Here is an 18,461-nt window from a genome sequence, read left to right on the forward strand (position 1 = left end):
AGTACAAACGCAATCGAAATTCTCCTAAGCGTCGGATTCTGGAAGCCGCTCGAAATAGCAGGGACTGGACAACTGTCGCAGAGAACTGTGGGATAAATAGGAACACCGCGTACGCCTGGGTGAATAAACAGGCCAAGGGGCAAGACGTGGAGGATAAGCCGCGGGGTGGAAGGCGACATGGGAAAGTGAATCCGGACATGGTCAACAACATGCTTGATATAATCGGAGAAGATCCTACCATCACTCTCAAGGAGTTGGCCTTGAAGATTTCGGAGATGCATGGAATCAACCCCCCAATCAGCGTTACTACCATAAATAACCATCTCGATGGTAGACTCTTCACTGTAAAACGGGTTCACAAGCAAGCCGAGAATGTCAACACTCCGGAGAATAAGGTAAAACGTCGTATCTATGTAGAAAGGGTTATGGCCGCATTGGGAGCTGGTAAACATGTGGTGTATTTGGATGAGTCAAACGTGAACTTATTTTGTACTCGGACCGTTGGACGATCCGCGAGGGGCCAGAGAGTGGTGCTATATGTTCCAGGCTCAAAAGGTCCAAATATTCACATGGTTGCTGGTATTAGTCAACAGGGACTCATCAACTTCACCCGCAGGCGTGGCGCCTACAAGCACCCGGATGTCAACCAATGGGTTGCAGAACTACTCAATTCTGTCTTCGCAATGGGATATGATGCCGGACAGGTAGCCTTGGTAATTGACAACGCCCCGTGGCATTCCCGAGTGGAACAACTACACGACCAGGCAGCTTTTGCAGAAGTGGAGTTTATTCGCTTGCCTCCATACAGCCCGGCTCTCAACCCCATCGAAATGGCCTGGTCAGCCATCAAAGCCGTCATCAAGAGGGATCTACCGAGCGTTATACATGTGCCACAACCGGAAGATATCACAAAAGTGGAGCACCGTCTTCGTCTTGTGGAGCACGCCATCGACCGAGCCTACCAAGTGGTAACTCCTGCCATGTCTCAGGCATTCTGTAATCGGGTTCAACGCCATCACGCTAGATGTCTCAGGGAAGAGGACCTCCCTGTTGGAGAATAAATGGTTTATCTATCATGTAATAAAATTTTAATTTAATTTGAACTTGGATTTTTTTAATTTGAAGTTGTGTATTTTAATTTGAAGTTTAGTTTTTTTAATTTGAAGTTGTGTTTTTTAATTTGAAGTTGTGTTTTTTTAATTTGAACTTTAGTTTTTTTAATTTGAGGTGTAAAAGATGTAGAAGAAATTTAAAAGAGAACGTTTGGTTGAAGCAGTGTGTGTAGCAATATATATATATATGTGTGTGTGTGTGTGTGTGTGTGTGTGTGTGTGTGTGTGTGTGTGTGTGTGTGTGTGTGTGTGTGTGTGTGAAAGTGTGTGTAGTGTATTAGGTCTTGACTATTTGGAGATATAGCAAGTTGCAAAAAGTTGAATATTAAACAGCAGCATGATTTTTTCTTCAAGTAAATATTACTTGCTTGTAGATATCTTTTTCGATATTCAGAGGTTTATCTGACATCGGAATTTCACGATATTTCGGGAATATGACCCCTTTGTCAAGTATTTTTATTTTGTTATCTCAGGCTTCGTTTTTTTGTCGTATGTGAATAATAAAGCATTTGGCAAAAAAAAAAAAAATCAAAACACGTCACAAAGGAATCAAATCTATGAAATGTCATGAAATTAGGGAAATTCGAAATAAGTAGGATTAAATAAACATTTGAAAAATATGCGTTATTTAATATGCGTCGTACTTTTCTTACAACCCTTTACAACGCATATTATTATAGAATTCTAATATCTATCTCCTTTCTTCTCTTTCTCTCTCTCTCTCTCTCTCTCTCTCTCTCTATATATATATATATATATATATATATATATATATATATATATGTGTATAATGTTTGTATGTGCGCGCGCCCACGTTTGTATAATACATTGTTAAATAACATTGTGATCGGCACCGATTCCGTAGCCAGTTGGGTATCGTTAATGAGGCGCTGTGATATATATATATATATATATATACATATATATATGTGTATATATATATACATATATATATATATGTGTATATATATATATATATATATATATATATATATATATCACAGCGCCTCAGTGTGGCTAGACAAGTACCTATCCCAAACCCGAGATCGAACCAACAACCATCGAGTTGATATTAACGATATCCAACTGGCTACGAAATCGGTGTCGATCACAATGTTATTTAACAATGTTTTATACAAACGTGATATATATATTAAACAAGTATAAAACAAACATTAAAAACAACAAAATATCTCCAAAACAAACTAATTTCCACTGCAGGCATGTACAAAGTTCTTTACCAAAATTGCCATCATATATACGTTGGTAGAAATCCAATGTAGAATAGAAAAAAAAGGCTCAATCTCAATGAACATAAAAGAGATAAAAGAAATAACAATTCTCTGAATGCATTATTGTAATTCATTGCAACATAATTATACTTTTGACTTCAAATAAGCAAAAATAGTTAAATTTATTTCAAATAAACTCCGACGGAGACTTCTTGAATCAGCGCTTATCGCAAATTCAAGCACAATTAAACACCGTAGAGGTTTTTATAGTGTGTCGCCATTAATAAGTAAATCTCTACTAAAAGAACATAATTTTATTTTAGACATAGGTTAACCCTCTCACAATAGAAAAACACATCTTATATTAATTAACACATATAATCAGGTAATAAATTACATAATAAAAAGACACTTTCATTTCATCTCAGATTCACATTCATATTTGTACGAAAAAGAATATGAATTGGATCATATCCTTTAAAATATATTAACGGCTACAAGACATTATAAAACAAATTTACTCTCTTTCACAACACTATGCCCCCTCTTTTGAATTTAAAACCACTTTTTCCGTTTCTGAAGTGGAACAGAGTCTTACATTTCATTACATCAAAAATATATTTTCATATATTTGTACTGCTGTTTTGTTTTTATAATTTCATTCATCCAAAGGAAGTCTCGAAATAAAGACGAAACCTTGATGAACACATAACTTGGTTTGATCCTTTTTTCTCTCTCGCTTTCTCTTTCTTTATATATACATATATATATATATATATATATATATATATATATATATATATATATATATATATATATATATATATATATATATATATGATTACTTCATTTAATCACATATTAATATACGGAGATATAATTTTATGCGTAAATTTTTCAGTATTTACTTCAACAGTGCTCAATACATAGATAGAGCTAGGTAGTAAGCTATGAAATATATATATGGCAATTAAGCTACACAGAATATTGTGCGTTGCATTCTTGTGAGAATCTATCAGGCTTAGGCCTGACGAATTCTCACGAGAGAATATTCCACGTTTCATTCTCGTGAGAATTTGTCATGCTTATGCCTGAGATTGAAACATGGAATATTCTGTGTAGCTTAATTGCCATATATATTTTTATAACATACATATATACATATATATATATGTATATATGTATGTGTACGTATGTATTTATGTATTTTGCGCAATACTTCAATCACTATACAACACTTTCTTGTGTTCCAGAATTATTATGGGAATATATAATTTGAATTATTCAAACTACGTTCCTGCCAATATAACGTCTAACTTCTTCAGTTGCAATTCGTCTAATTTTTAAAAATCTTTTGAAATTGAATATAAGTTCGCGGAATATATAAAATTTTCAAAAGATTTCACATTAAAGATCAAAGTTTTACAAGATGCGACCGAAGTAGATCGGAGGTTACATTATATCGAACATTCTCACCTGGATTATTATATTCACTAAGTTTCTGCCGATGTAACCTTCGACCTTCTTCGTGCATACTGAAGAAGTGTTTAATATTTGAGATCACGAACGAGAAGTTTTTGTTCTTTTCATTGTTCTCATATTGAAATCCTAAAACAATTCGATTAATTTAATTTGCAGTTTCTTTGCATTTTTCCCCAGTTAACCAATGCACTCAAGGAATCCACAACTGTAACAAGGACGCCATTTGTATAGACCTCAGAAGAACTGGCCGCAAGTCTTATAAGTGTAAATGCAAATCGGGATATTATGGTAACGGCAAAATATGTATTGGTAAGTAAATTAGTTTTTATGACGAACGATAATTCTTCAGTCAAACACGATTAGTACGAAAACTTTTCAGAAATTCAGATAAACGGACATTTTCTGATTATTTCGCCATTTTTATGGCACTGAACAACATTATGCTTCTAAAAAAATGCTATTTCAAAATGACGACTAAATGATTACATATGTATTACGCAACATGCTTTCGTTATTGTACTGAGTGGAACGATAAAATTGTCGCCCTAGAAAAGACGACATGATTCTATTTCCGTTTGATGAAAATCGTTTTTTTTTTTTTGTTTTTCTGTTTTTTTTTTTGTTTTTTTTTGTTTTTGTTTTTTTTTTTTGTTTTTTGCTAGGACCATCTACTAGTTAGTCAGTTGTGTACAAATTCCAAGAGCGACAGGCGCCTTCTATCATATCTGAAAGTGACACAATGTTCAGCGAGATCAGAGATGCGCTGCTGTACAACTCAAGCTCTCTACCGATCCAAGTGATTACAACAGGACCATTGCCAGCACCCTCAAAATGCATCGCTGGATTGCCACGAATAACAGGGACGTTCACAAAGTGATGAAAATAAAGTTTCCAGCCACGGTTATGGTCTTCAAGTGAGGGCCACATCATTCCACCTCGCATCTTCAGTTTGAAAGCCAATAAATTTTAACTGGATGTGGTGAAGAGTGTGATTACCTCCTGGTGCAATCAGGTGGTCGCTGACAACCCCTGGGTGTGGGAGCAGAACTCGGCGCCAGCGCACAAGTCCAAATCGACCTAGATTTGGCTTCAAAACGAGTTCTACGACTGTATCCTGCTCTCACTCCCCCTCTTCCTTCGAGCTGAGCCCGCTGAACTACTTCGTTTGGTCGAGAACATCACCAACATGACCTCCTACAACACCAAACCTAGCCTGATCGCCGCCATCCGCCGAGTATTCACCGAGCTTCCGCCGGCGATTGTGGAAAAAGTATGGTCCAAGTTCAGGACCCGTATCGAGGCGGTTTGATGCTGAAGGCGGCTACATTGAATAGATGTCAGTTCTGTTACATAATCAAGTTACATGAATTCACTTTTTTTTTTCAATAAAATAAAGCTCTAGTGTTGTTTTTTTTTAGGACGGCACTTTAATCGTTCCAACTTCTATCCAACACACAATGATCTGATAACGTATATTTCTAGTTAGCCATATAGGGAAAGACATACCGAAATACCAAGGTCTTATGAACAAAAGAATTTCAAGAGGATGTTCAGTATTCTAGTAATTAAAGGAACAACTGGGCTGGGAAAGAATTTCAAAAACTGCCTGGCGAATATACCCGGTAAACCAAGTGCACGAGTGATACAAACTCTAATTTTGCGTTTAAATGGGTAGTTAGAATCTCACAAGGAATCTCGTTTAGAGTCTTTGAAATAGCGGTTGCATATCTGGGATCCAGTAGGATAGCGCATTCCCAGCAAAAAAAAAAGTTTAAATGTCCGACTGTCTATATTATATTACCGTTCAATTTATTTAGGTGGAAATATAATTCTGTGGTCTAATCATAGCGGATTAATATAAGTATCAAAAATAGGTATTTTTCTTTTCGAAAACTACAGTATGAGATATGGTTAAGTTCAGTCTTAGGAGGGCTACTCGCCAGGCTTTGGCTCCTCTCTGAATATCCATAGAAAATGCTGATTGGGTTGCGAGGGCATTTTTGTGGGCTAGAGTGGGCTTATCCTAGTTCGCTGGCTTTTGAAAATCACACCTGACCTCGTGTTTGACTTTCTAGCAAGTAGATCCATTTTATATACATATTATGCCATACTGTATGATGTCGCTTGAATAATTGGGAACGTATTTTAATTTCACAAATGTACGTATGATTTGACAATGAAAGCTCCATCCGTGTCCGTCAAATCCATGGATGAGGGGGCGGGGCATCTTGAAAAGAAATTTTTTAAAATAGCATTTACTATACATTTAGAAAATAAACATTTTTTTAATCTGCATTCTAATTTTCTGTGTCTGAACCGGAATCATGTTCAAATGGCCGCCATCTTTAAAAAAAAATGGTATGTAACTTTGTATTCGTAACTGCAAATTTTAAAGTAAGTAAGGACAGAAGAAAGAATGGAAAAGAAGTCTTCGTGACCCACATTAATTTGTGTCGACTGTAGGTGAGCAATTTGTTGTTCTGTGAGCTATGCAACTTATTCTAATAAAAAACCTGAGCAGCCTTTGTTTCTTTAATAATTCCTTCCTTTCATTTTGCCTTTTCCTCTCCGTGTTCTCTTCTTTGTATTGTTTTTTTATATTTATTTCAATCTTCTTTTTTCTCTTTCTTGATTTCCTCCAACTCCCTCTTTTGTTTATTCGTTACCTTACTTTTCCTTTTCTTTTCACTTCCTTTTCTCTGTTTTTTCACTCTTTTTTTTTTCTTTCCCCCTCGTTTACTTCCTCATTTTGTTTTACTTTTCCCCTTAACTTCTTATTTCGTTTCTATTTTCCTTTTTTTCCTCCTTTCTTTCTTTTACTTCCCCCTCTTTCCATTCATTCTCCTTTCCTTCCTTACTTTCCATACGGAGTTACATCCAATTTTTTTCAGATTGCGGTCATTTGAAAATAATTCAAACCCAGATAAAGTATTTTCTGGGCGAATAATATTTTATTCTTTTTAACAACATGCATACACCGCTCAAGAGAAAAACTGAGGAACTAAAATCAAATATTGATCCTGTAGGGAGAAAACTAACGATGACAAACAAACAATAAAAAAAAACGGATTTTACTTTAAGTTATAATGTAAGCTGACGTACTTAGTTCGGGAATAAATGGACTTACCCAGGCAATCGACCTTGACAATCAGTCTGACTGAAACTGGACAATTTCAATGTTTTTTTATTGGTCTGGTTGGGGCATTCGTCCTGAAATAGTCCACTTTTCCCAAGCCTTACCTCGCCTCTTTGGGCTGAATTAAGTTTATTGCTGAGGCGTTTTGACCGCGGAATGCAGATGGAGTTGCTCGTCAATTTTCAATAAACCAAAGTGTTACTCCTTAAGGGGCGCTGACTTGATTCTCCCCACTTTCCGGCAACAGTGGGAAGGTATTAGATACTGTGATTGGTAGCATTTATGATACCAGAACCATGAAGCGTACTTCTGTAACATATTTTTGTTATGACTCTTTTGTTAATTATATTAATGTGTTTGTCTTCGTTATTACCGACCACAATACTTTATATACTAAATTAGAACTTTTCGTAAGTAACACATTTTTAAGTTTTTTTTATGAATAACTAGTTGTATGAAGGCTCCTAAGTGGCCCTTATCAAAAATCCTGCATGCCCAAACTCAAAGACAGTGCCACCGGAATCGTCATCGTGTGTGTTAATCCTACTGTACTTGGGATGCCTTTGTGTAAGGAAACCAATTTCCGACTGGATTGAGGGTGGTAGTGGCGGTACAATGAGATCATGGCGACATGATTTGTCAAGTGGAAACATCTGATTTGATTTATTTTTTCACGTTTTATTTACTTGTTTTTATTGGACTATTCAGGAAAAAATATGTAATCTTTTACTTTTTATTTTAATGTTCGCTATATGGCACCCCGCGTTGCCCGGGAATAAATAAAGGACCTCTGTGTACACCTCTGCAAATCACATTTCACTATTCTTATTCTTATTTTGTGATTTCTTACATCCTCACTTATTCGCGGTTCCATATTCGCGGGTCAAGATCTTAAATCTACCGCACCGTATGCTGGTATACCGGCCTAGCGTCATAACGTCATAAAAACGAATGCTAGTGAACAATGTTATCAATTTATCGGTTTTCCCGCTAGATCTGGAGATTTTGTTTGGAATAAAGTGGGTAAATTTTGGATCTAGCGGCTACTTGTTTTTTTCTCTACCAGTCTGGAGATTTCGTTTAATGTAGTACACATGTGTTTACATTATCATTGCTACATTAGTAAAAAAAAAAACAACAAAAAAGAACAAACATAAATGCATGCAATATTATTACAATTTTGTATTCACGAGTAAGATTGTCTTTAGAAAGTGTTTGGGAAGCATTAGGTATTGTAAACAGCCTCGTACATAGACATTTTAAAACTGCATCCAATATTAGTGGTTTTTCGCTATTCACGGTGTGTGAAGGGAGGGGGGGGAGAACGTAATCCTCGCAAATACGGAAAGAATACTGTAATTGTAAATTTTCAGATTATATCCTGTTTTCATATATATATATATATATATATATATACATGATGATCGCAACGTCTTGTCAGACGAGTGCCACTCCCTCAGACACTTAAAGTCCATTAGCCCAAAAATGACATCCATCACCACAGGACCATTTTAATAGACAAATGCCTGAGGGAGTATCTATACAAAAATGATGTTACAGAGTCTTAGCTTTGTACGACAGCTAAGTCTCTCTCTCGGTTCAAAATGTTGAGATCCAGCAACAAGCAAGAGCAAGATAGCCAGCAAAAAGTTAAACTGCAGACCAGCTTAATGCGGGTACTAGTCTCCCGCTTTATGGTTTTTAAAATCAGAGATTTGCTTCTCCTAAAAAGGTTGCCTTCATCACGGCTTACGGGAGCCCTCTCCACCCCAACACACACATACACACACACAAACAAACACGGTGCTAGTTGGCCTTTGACCCCGAAAAGGGTTCATTCACCCTTTGGAAGGTCTTGTTTTTAATCCTTCAGGGAGACTAGCCACCCTCCTCACCAAACAAGTCTGGTGGGGGAACCAGTTTAGTCGCCGGTTACCCCACCATGAGGCAGGTAGTACTGGGTTACATGGAACCAGTAGCATATGACATGAACTGACATACATACATATATATATATATATACATACATACATGCATACATATATATATATATAAGTATCTTATATATAAAGTAAAAATAGCCCACCCCAATTTTGTTATGTTAATAACCTTCGTAAAAAGAGGGATATTGAATCTGCTTCATCAATCATGTAAAATTTTGTTATATAAAAAACGTTATACTGGTACAGTTTTAAACCAGGCAAAACTGACTTTTCTTCGGCATCTTCCAAGCATTTACGTAAACAGCGAAAAGATGCCGAAGCACTTATACAATCAGAAGGCTCAAGAAACAGGCGATAACTTTATCTACACAAAAAATAAGTATTTTTTCGTTTATGTTTTGTTTTTGTTTTGTTTTTGTTTGAATGGGACAAAAACTAAACTGTTTTTTTTTACCCTAACCATAACCTAACCATAAACATTACCCTAACCTAGTCGACTTTTGTTCGGTCCAAAAGCTGTACATATCCTAACTCACACCAAAAAATGAAAAGAATCTGTAGTAATCGTTTGTTTCCATGAATTATAATTTTTACAATCTTGTACAATTTTTCTTTCATAACAAAAAAACACAATTCATCGAAAACTTTCTTTTTAACTTTTCCGTGAAAAAATATATTTCTTTCATCAATTTTCTTCATATATTAATCATAAAAATACACATATGGTGGGTGTTTTTCTTTCATTATATAATTTTCTTTGTATTATTATTTTATTTTATTTATTTATTTATTTTATTTATTTTGTGAAAAGTTGTCTTGCTTTCATTTTGATGCTGGTTCTTTCTGATTTGGTTTTCTCCGGTTTTTACTAGTTTCGGCGTCGGTAAAACTCGGTTTCATCTGGTTTAAACGCTATACCAGTACCAAAAATTATGTTTCTAATTGATTTCAACATTTTAATAGGAATACATTTTCTGACATTAAACTAGAAGATGATAATATCGTAGCTCTCAGCTAAGTAATTTTGTGGAAGCGTGTTCCGTAGATTGCAGCAAACTCTGTTTATGGTATTCCATTTGGTTTTAAGCACATGGACGATGAAAGACAGTTCTTACCAGTTCGAGTAGAAAATTTTTTTTTTTGAAAATCTAATAGAAGGGACCATAGATTGGTATTAAGTATTTTCCATGAAAATAACTATGGAGCAGAGAAAGACTAGCGGAGGCTCTTAACACCATTAGATACCTCGTAACATTTTATTCGGGAGAAATTGTGTTCGCTTTTGCTTTATCGTTTTGTTTTCACTTTCATACTTATCTGGGTTAAACAAAGGTGAGAGGAAAAAGACAAGGAAATACGGCTTATGTATAAAATAAGGCTTATGTATGAAATGAAAAGAAACCCAATTTAGACTACCGACCCGCAAAAAGACCACCTGGAGACGCCCGAGATCAAAACACTGGCATATCTTGGACTATGCCATAATAAAACAACAACATAAAAATGAAATTTTGATTACAAGGAACATGCTGGGAGCCGACGATTGTTGGACAGACCACGGGTTCTTAATAACAAAGCTTAAATTAACAATAAAAGAGAATCCACGTAACAACCAGCAAAATGACACCCGGCGGAAATATGACAGACAAACTAAAAGATCAAGAAACGCCACGTGCTTTCTGAACAGCAGTCCAACAGAACCTGCTAGCTTAACGCGGAATGGACCAACATCTGAAATGCCATCAACGAGGCTGCAAGAACAATGTTTGGCTATCAAAGCAAAGAACACCAGGATTGGTTCGACGAAAATGATGATATAATAAAGTCTCTCGTCGATGACAACAATAGGGCAAAAACAATGAAAAGAATATGCTGTTGTCATAGCCCTACTCATTAGTATAAAAAAGAATCCTACAGTAACATAGCGCAGATGCCCGTATGTAAATGCATGCGAAGTTACGTCAAAAATGGGGGGGGAAGGACTATAAAAAAGAGAAAGAGAACGATCATGAAACAGAAGAGATAACGTTCGAGATCTCGTGAGAGACGTGAAGAATATTCGAGATCACTGCGGTGACGTCACGGCTGTACCAATGAGGAAATAAATGTTGTTGCTATAAAGAAAAAGCGAGTTAGATTTATTGCCTATGCTTTGTCTTGGTCTCCTTTGCGACTGAAACTGCACACAACGCGTGTTGAGTCCGCAAACAGCGTTACACCACTGCAGGATGGAACGATAAAATTGTCGCCATAGAAAAGACATGATTCTATTTCGATTTGATGAAAACCTTTTTCTTCTCTTTTTTCTTTTTTTTGGGGGGGGGGGCAGACCATCTACTAGTTGGCCAGTTGTGTACAACTCTCAAGAGCGACAAGAGCTTTCTATCATGTCTGAAAGTGACACAATATTCAATGAGCGAAATCGCTGCTGTACAAAGCATGTCCTCTAATCCAACTTATGACAACAGGATCATTGGCAACACTCGCAAATGCTGACGGTTCAACGCTTTAGGGCACTGCTCAATGAAGTTTTCGGACACGGTTATGGTCTTCGGTGTGACTTCAAATGAGGGCCACATCATGCTTCCTCACATCTTCGACGTCGGCTTGAAAGTCAACACCAAAGTGTATCTGGATGTACTGAAGAGTGTAGTGATCCCCTGGTGTAATCAGGTGACCGCTGGCAAACCATAGATGTGGCAGCAAATAGACCCAGGCTTGGCTTCAGAAGGAGTTTTACGACTTTGTACCCTGCTGTCACTGATCTGAACCCGCCGGACTATTTTGTTTGTTCATACGTTGAGAACATCACCAACATGACCTCCCACAACACCAAAGCCAACCTGATCGCTGCCATCCGACGAGTATTCGCCGAGCTCTCGCCGGTGCTCGTGAAAAAGGCATGCCTCTTAGTTCCTGGCCCCTATCGAGGTGGTGATTAATGCTGAAGGCGCTACATTGAATAGATGTCAGCTCTACTAAATAATCAAGTTACGTTGATTTTTCGATAAAAGTTTTAAAATAAAGCTGTAGTCATCTACGAGAAGTAAAGCACTAAACTAACACCAGCCTTTGATTATTGTTTGGAATCGTTATTGTATTTTCCCACTGGACTCAATGGCGGTTCAGGAAATATGCGCTTGATGATTGCGCAACGCTTGTTTTGCTAGAGACTCCCAGCTCATGCACCCTTACATGAGGTATCCATTGTTATTCGATACTGAACTGAGATTCTTTTTGTTATGCTTTTGAAAAAATATAACTTAAGTACTTGATCCTCTATATTTTTTGTATTTTATGATCGTTTTCTTTTTTCCTCCCATAAGTATCTGCACGTGTAGTATGTTTGAAAAATTCTAAGCCTATAAGTACAAAGGTACTTTTTTATTCGTCGGGTTTTCTAAGTGGGTATGGTCTATGTGTATTTTTGAAAATTCTTTTTGAAAAGTCTATCTGCTTTTGTTGTTGTTGTTGTCGTCGTCGTCGTTGTTGTTTATTTCTGTTGAAGATGGGGTTTTGCAAATAAGTCTCTATTAATATAAATATGATTTGGTTTTGCATATCGGAAAATTGATAAAGGGACCACCCGGAATATATATATATATATATATATATATATATATATATATATATATATATATATATATATATATATATGACTACTTAATGAAAATATAATTTTATGCGTAAATTTTCAGTATTTACTTCAACAGTGCTCAATACATAGGTAGTACTATATATATATATATATATATATATATATATATATATATATATATATATATATATATTGTGACATGATCTTTAAATTGGACTATGTATTTAAATCAAAATTTAAATACTTAATTTTAGGCTGACGAGATATATCGTTTTTGTTTTTCATATTTCGTCACCGAGATAAAATAAAACATGATTCTCACAAGAAAGGCTACTGCAGTAGTTGTTTTGGAATTGAGCGAGTCTACTAATGTACCCGTAAGGGTACATTAGTAGACTCGCTCAAACTTGCAGAGACTTTACCGGCTATTTTTAGACCGGATTATGAAGCAGAGAGGAAGAGGGGGTAGACCGGAAGAGTTATCGCTTCCCCCTCCCCCTTTCTAACTGGACATCGGCGGAAATCGTTCTTTTCGGCTTGGACCGCCGACCTGTTAAGAGGTCTCTCTCCTCGTGAGAGGAGGAGGAGAACAGATGCCGATACATGAGACGCGGACGACGCGACCGTCTCCAGTCATGCGAGAGAATGCGATGAATTTACTTCCTCACGAAAGAGACGATGGCTTTTTTCCATCATGCAAAAGAGATATGGATGTGCCGAACGCACGATGTGATATCTTATCCCTCACGAAAGCGACAGATATATAACGCGCGAGCAAGAAAAGAAAACTCGTGAGATGGCGATGTAAACTTTTTTCACACCGAAGGAAATATCTTGGATTAACTGCGTCGTCGTCGAGTTGTGAAACACACCAGCAAAATGAAACAAAAAAAGGAAAAATAAAAGAAATCTGTAACTGCAAAGACTTTGATTACCCTCCCCAAGGACATTCGCTCAGTTCAATGCGCGTAGATATACTTCAGATTTCATAACTTTGAATACATTTCTTTTTCTTTCGTTAAACTCTTTTTTTTTTAATAAATCTATTTTTGTACCGTTTGGAAAAGTGTTTGCTATTTAGTTATTTTCTCGCATTTTTATTTGTGTTCGTCCTTGCGTTTCCATCCACTTGCTTTATTAATTTATTTTTACTGTGTCACATATGCGATAAAGAGAAAATACTTAGGTTTTTGCTTTCCCGCAAATTCCCTTATACCCCACCTTTTTGGGCAATGTGTTACAAAGATAAACAATCTTCATTCTTCTCGGAAATTTCTTATCATACCCCTATGTTTATTTGTTGCTTAAATCCCCACCTTTTATCACACATGTAACAAAATATAGAAAGTAAGTTATAAATATATATGGCGTTTAAGCTATACTGAATATTCCGCGTTTCATCCATTCTAGGATTCTTGAGGCTTATGCGAGATTTTTGTGGTTATCTCGTATTTTTATATATGCACCTACTATTGAGTTTTTTGTTAGTATCCACCACGCTCTTCCTAATCAGCCAATGAGCAACCACTTATTGGACAAAGGTCTATTTGACCTCTAGTTACCCGTTCCTTTGTGTGTGCTATTAAGCCTAGATATCTAGTGTCTTCACCTGTTTTAAATCTAGGTAACTTTTTTATATATATATTAATTTATATATACATATATACATATATATATGTATATATATATACATACATATATATATGTATATATATATACATACATATATATATGTATATATATACATACATACATACATTTATATGTGTGATAGTTTATGCATATGCATATTTATTTATTTAATTTTTATTTTCTATTGTTTATGTTAGCGTTGTTTTCATACCTCGTTCTTTATTATTGAATGTACTTTTGTGGTCATAATATCGAGTTTTGAAATCTAAGGAAGTCATACCTACGTAATATTTCTTGTTATTCGGGTTTTCTTTCGCAAATATTGTGGCCTGGTAAACTATGCTTTTGTTTAGACATTTATTTTGAAGTGGGCAAAGTGTGCGGTATCTACAGTTGCATTTATCTTGTTCGTTATTAGTATTTTTATTTTTATTCCTAGTATGTTTTTTGTTGGCAGGAGTTTGGTTATTATTATTATTATTATTATTATTATTATTATTATTTCTACTAGTTACATATGTGTCATTTGTGTTAGTTTTATTGTTGTCATGGTGTCCACTTTTTTATTGTTTATTTTGTTGTTGTTTTCATTGCTTTTATTAAATATTTTGTTATTAGGTGCTTAAATTATCATCTCTAAATTTTCGCAGCAGCTGTAGGATAACTTTAGGGTATTTTTACTGAAAACTCAATAGTAGATGCTTATATAAAAACACGAGATAACCACAAAAATCTCGCATAGGCCTGAAGAATCCTAGAGTGGATGAAACACGGAATATTCAGTATAGCTTAAACGCCATATATATTTATAACTTACTAACTAGCTCTACCTCCGTATTGAGCACTGTGTAAGCAAATACTTAAAGTTTACGCATAAATTTATGCTTTCGGATATTAATTTTATGTGAGTAAATGAAGTAGTTATATATCCATATATATATATATATACATATACATACACATATATATATGCATATATATATATATATATATATATATATATATATATATATATATATATAAGAACCAAGAATTAATAAAACATGTTAAAACATTTTAAAGGAAGTTAAAACCGGAGTTTCAAAAGCAATACTTTCCTTCTCATCAGAGGGTAGGAATTAGCAAAATGCGGAATCGGATTTTGCTTGCAAAGTGTTTAATGAAACTACAAGTGAGCCATAGAGCTTACTTGGTAAAAGTTCAAAAATACTGAAGCAGATAGAATGGGGAAAAAAGAAAAATGATTTCACGTGAATATATATATATATGTGTATGTATGTATGCATGTATATATATATCAATATATATATATATACATATATATATATATATATATATATATATATATATATATATATATATATACAGATTGATTGAAACTCTCTATTTAAAATACATGCAATTTATTCTTAAAATATAATTTATACAATTATTGAATATGATCCAAGTTTTTTTCTGGAAGGAAGGAAAGCTAGACGGCACGTACATCCAGATTTTATGAACAGTGTTAAATATATCTTGGCAAGGTCATGCCACGAAGCAGCAACTTTATGGCAACCTACCTGCGACGTCTACGATTTGCCGGTTACTGCCAGAGAAGTAAACAAGAGCTGGTGAGAAATGTATTTCAATATAGGCGCCTTCATTCGTCACCAGCTTTTCAAGCCGATCAGGAATCGTATCAACTGATTTCACAAGAACCTCTTGCGGAATGGTTGTCATAACTTCACTTATTCGCCCTTTAAGTTCTAATAATTTATTCGGTTTGGTTGAATTGACTTGTTTTTTTCGGTCAATCTCAGAGAAAAAATCTGCAAGGCGTTAAGGCAGGACTTTTGGCCGGCCATTCGTGCAAACCGCGACGACCCATCCATCTTGTATGGAATTAGGCATTCAGCCATTTACGAACAACAAAGTGTGAGGCACCTCACTATGTTGAGAACTGAAATTTGGCCAATTATTAGTGTTTGGTACGATATAGGTTTAATTTTATGCAAAATAGAACTTGAAAATTTTCCGGGTTTTATCCTTACAAGGATGAAACGCGAAAAAGTCTGTGTGGTTTCATTTTCATACATATTTTTAAAACTTGCTACACACACACACACACACACACAATTGATCTTAGGTACTTTGGACAATGTCAAAACATGGTTAATTCACTTCCCTGATATGCACTTTTAAGACCTTAAAAAAGGTGCAAGTGAAAACCTGATGCGATATAGCAGATACAAAATTGAATTTTAATTATGGTATAATTTAAATATAATAAACCTAAAAATTATATGATTATTATAACATTATGAACTTAAGCAATACAATATATGAGTAGTGTTGTATTATCTTAACCAATTCGATTAAAGTAAACGATATTTTATTTAATACTAATGGGCCGCCCAGCATTACCCGGTCATAAAATACGCATAAATATTATATTTTAATTAATGAAGAATTCTTATTTATTATAAACAGAAATATCGTATGTATTAAACGTAGCGTTAAATTCCTTTTAAAAAATAAAGTAAAAAAAAAATGAAATATATGAAACGGAAATAACTGAGACAGGTGCATGTGAGTATTACGTTTTTCTAAACAATTCAAAAATACTCAAGCTGAAATCGAAACCAAGACATAAAGACAGTGAGTCAAGTACAATAACCATAAGACTACGTGACACAACTTTCACAATGTGTTTTCGAAACTTTCTTATTCTTAACATAAAAAAGCTGTCACGTTTCACGGCCCCGCATGCGCATTCGTGAAACAGTTGAAAACAGATGAAAATCCAATAACTTCACCTACCACTTTTTTTCAACCTTGACCTCTTAACAACCCCTTTTCCGGATGAAAACGGATTAAAAAGTTTTCCACATGTCTGATTATCCTACATACCAAGTTGCAAGTCTTAGATAAAAAGATTCGTTGAGTAAATAAGTTGAGAAGTGTCCTCACATACACATTTTCACTTTTATAGATATATAGATTAACAATAGATGGTTTGAATGCGTTAAAGTTAAAGTTGTAGTAAGCTTTCGGTCGTATACGACTTAACTGCTGTTGACGGTAAAAAAAAAAACATACAAATTGAATAATAATAAAAGGGGGAGAAATGCAATATTTATAAAGTATTGAAAATGAATAACTACTAATAAAAAATAGAAAATAGAAAATAAAATATTTAATTAGGAAAACCATTACAATCAATAGATTAAACTGACCAATCAGTTGGTAGTGGCCAGCCTCAGCATTGATTAACTTCGGGGGTTATGTAGAATATTTTAAAATATACAAATTTCATAGAGAAAAAATTTGGGAAAATTAAAATTATAATTTCTGAAAATTTAAATTAGTAGAAAAAGTGTTATATTATTCTGCTTTTCATATGAAATTCAGGCTTTTATCTTTTTTTTTTACACAGTGATCACCACTTATCAAGGCCCGGAAGCCACTCAGGGATAAGGGTTATTGCAAATACATTACGTTAGTGTGGAGATTTGATGAAGTGTTTACTTAAGGGGGCGATTCATTAGGAATTTGTTAACATTGGACTTGAAGACATCCTAGTTGTAGTCCGGTGGGAAGCAGGCAGACGGAACAGAGTTCCACAGGCGTGCAGTGAAAAAAAACAGTTACTTAAGGATAATGGATTTTAATAAATTTTTATTCGTTAAAAAACAACTTGGTTTTTCTTCAATTTTTTGGCCGTGCCTTGATAAAACACTATAATAATTGATATTATCGGCAATATTATATTCTATAGTAAATGTTTTCTGGATTTTAACTTGTGGATACAAATACTTGGACCTCTCCCCCCCCTCTCTCTCTCTCTCTCTCTCTCTCTCTCTCTCTCTCTTCATATATATATATATATATCTGGGAAGTGATATACAAATTACCATTAGCGTATGAAGCGATGCTCTTTGTGTAAACAAATTGAGCTTAGGTATTTGGACAATTTCAAAACATTGTTAATTTACTGCCCGCATAGCAGCAGCTGTATCGCGCAACGGTTAGAAACTCCGGCTGTCGTTTGGGCGATTGAGTTTCGATCCTGACTTAAGGTAATTGCTTCTCTAGCCGCGCTTATGAGCTGTGAAACAGCGAAACAGTACTATATATATATATATATATATATATATATATACATATATATATATATATAGAGAGAGAGAGAGAGGGAAGAGATAGAAATGTTATATAGATTGACAGATATTATATCGTAATTTACAGAAATATAGAATGTTCCGCGTTTCACCTGTACAGTGAATCATCAGCTTTACTTCGAAATATATTCATAAATTCCTCTACTCACGTAGTGAGCTCTCT

General features: G+C 34.9%; 1 protein-coding gene across 3 annotated transcripts in view; it reads left to right on the plus strand.

Moving 5' to 3' along the window:
* The window catches only part of LOC145292940 (signal peptide, CUB and EGF-like domain-containing protein 1), a 476,335-nt gene that overhangs the window by 291,981 nt on the left and 165,893 nt on the right, over positions 1-18,461 (plus strand). For 2 of the 3 annotated variants that reach the window (XM_080139112.1, XM_080139113.1), the window contains exon 2: positions 4,004-4,135. The exons of the other annotated variant lie outside the window; for it this stretch is intronic. In XM_080139112.1, the coding sequence (XP_079995238.1) occupies positions 4,004-4,135 (132 nt within the window). The remainder of the gene's footprint in view (positions 1-4,003; positions 4,136-18,461) is intronic. 3 annotated transcript variants of the gene reach the window in all.

The sequence above is a fragment of the Euprymna scolopes genome, chromosome 14 (assembly GCF_053919585.1).
Source record: "Euprymna scolopes isolate OS-2025 chromosome 14, ASM5391958v1, whole genome shotgun sequence".
Classification (NCBI taxonomy): domain Eukaryota; kingdom Metazoa; phylum Mollusca; class Cephalopoda; order Sepiida; family Sepiolidae; genus Euprymna; species Euprymna scolopes.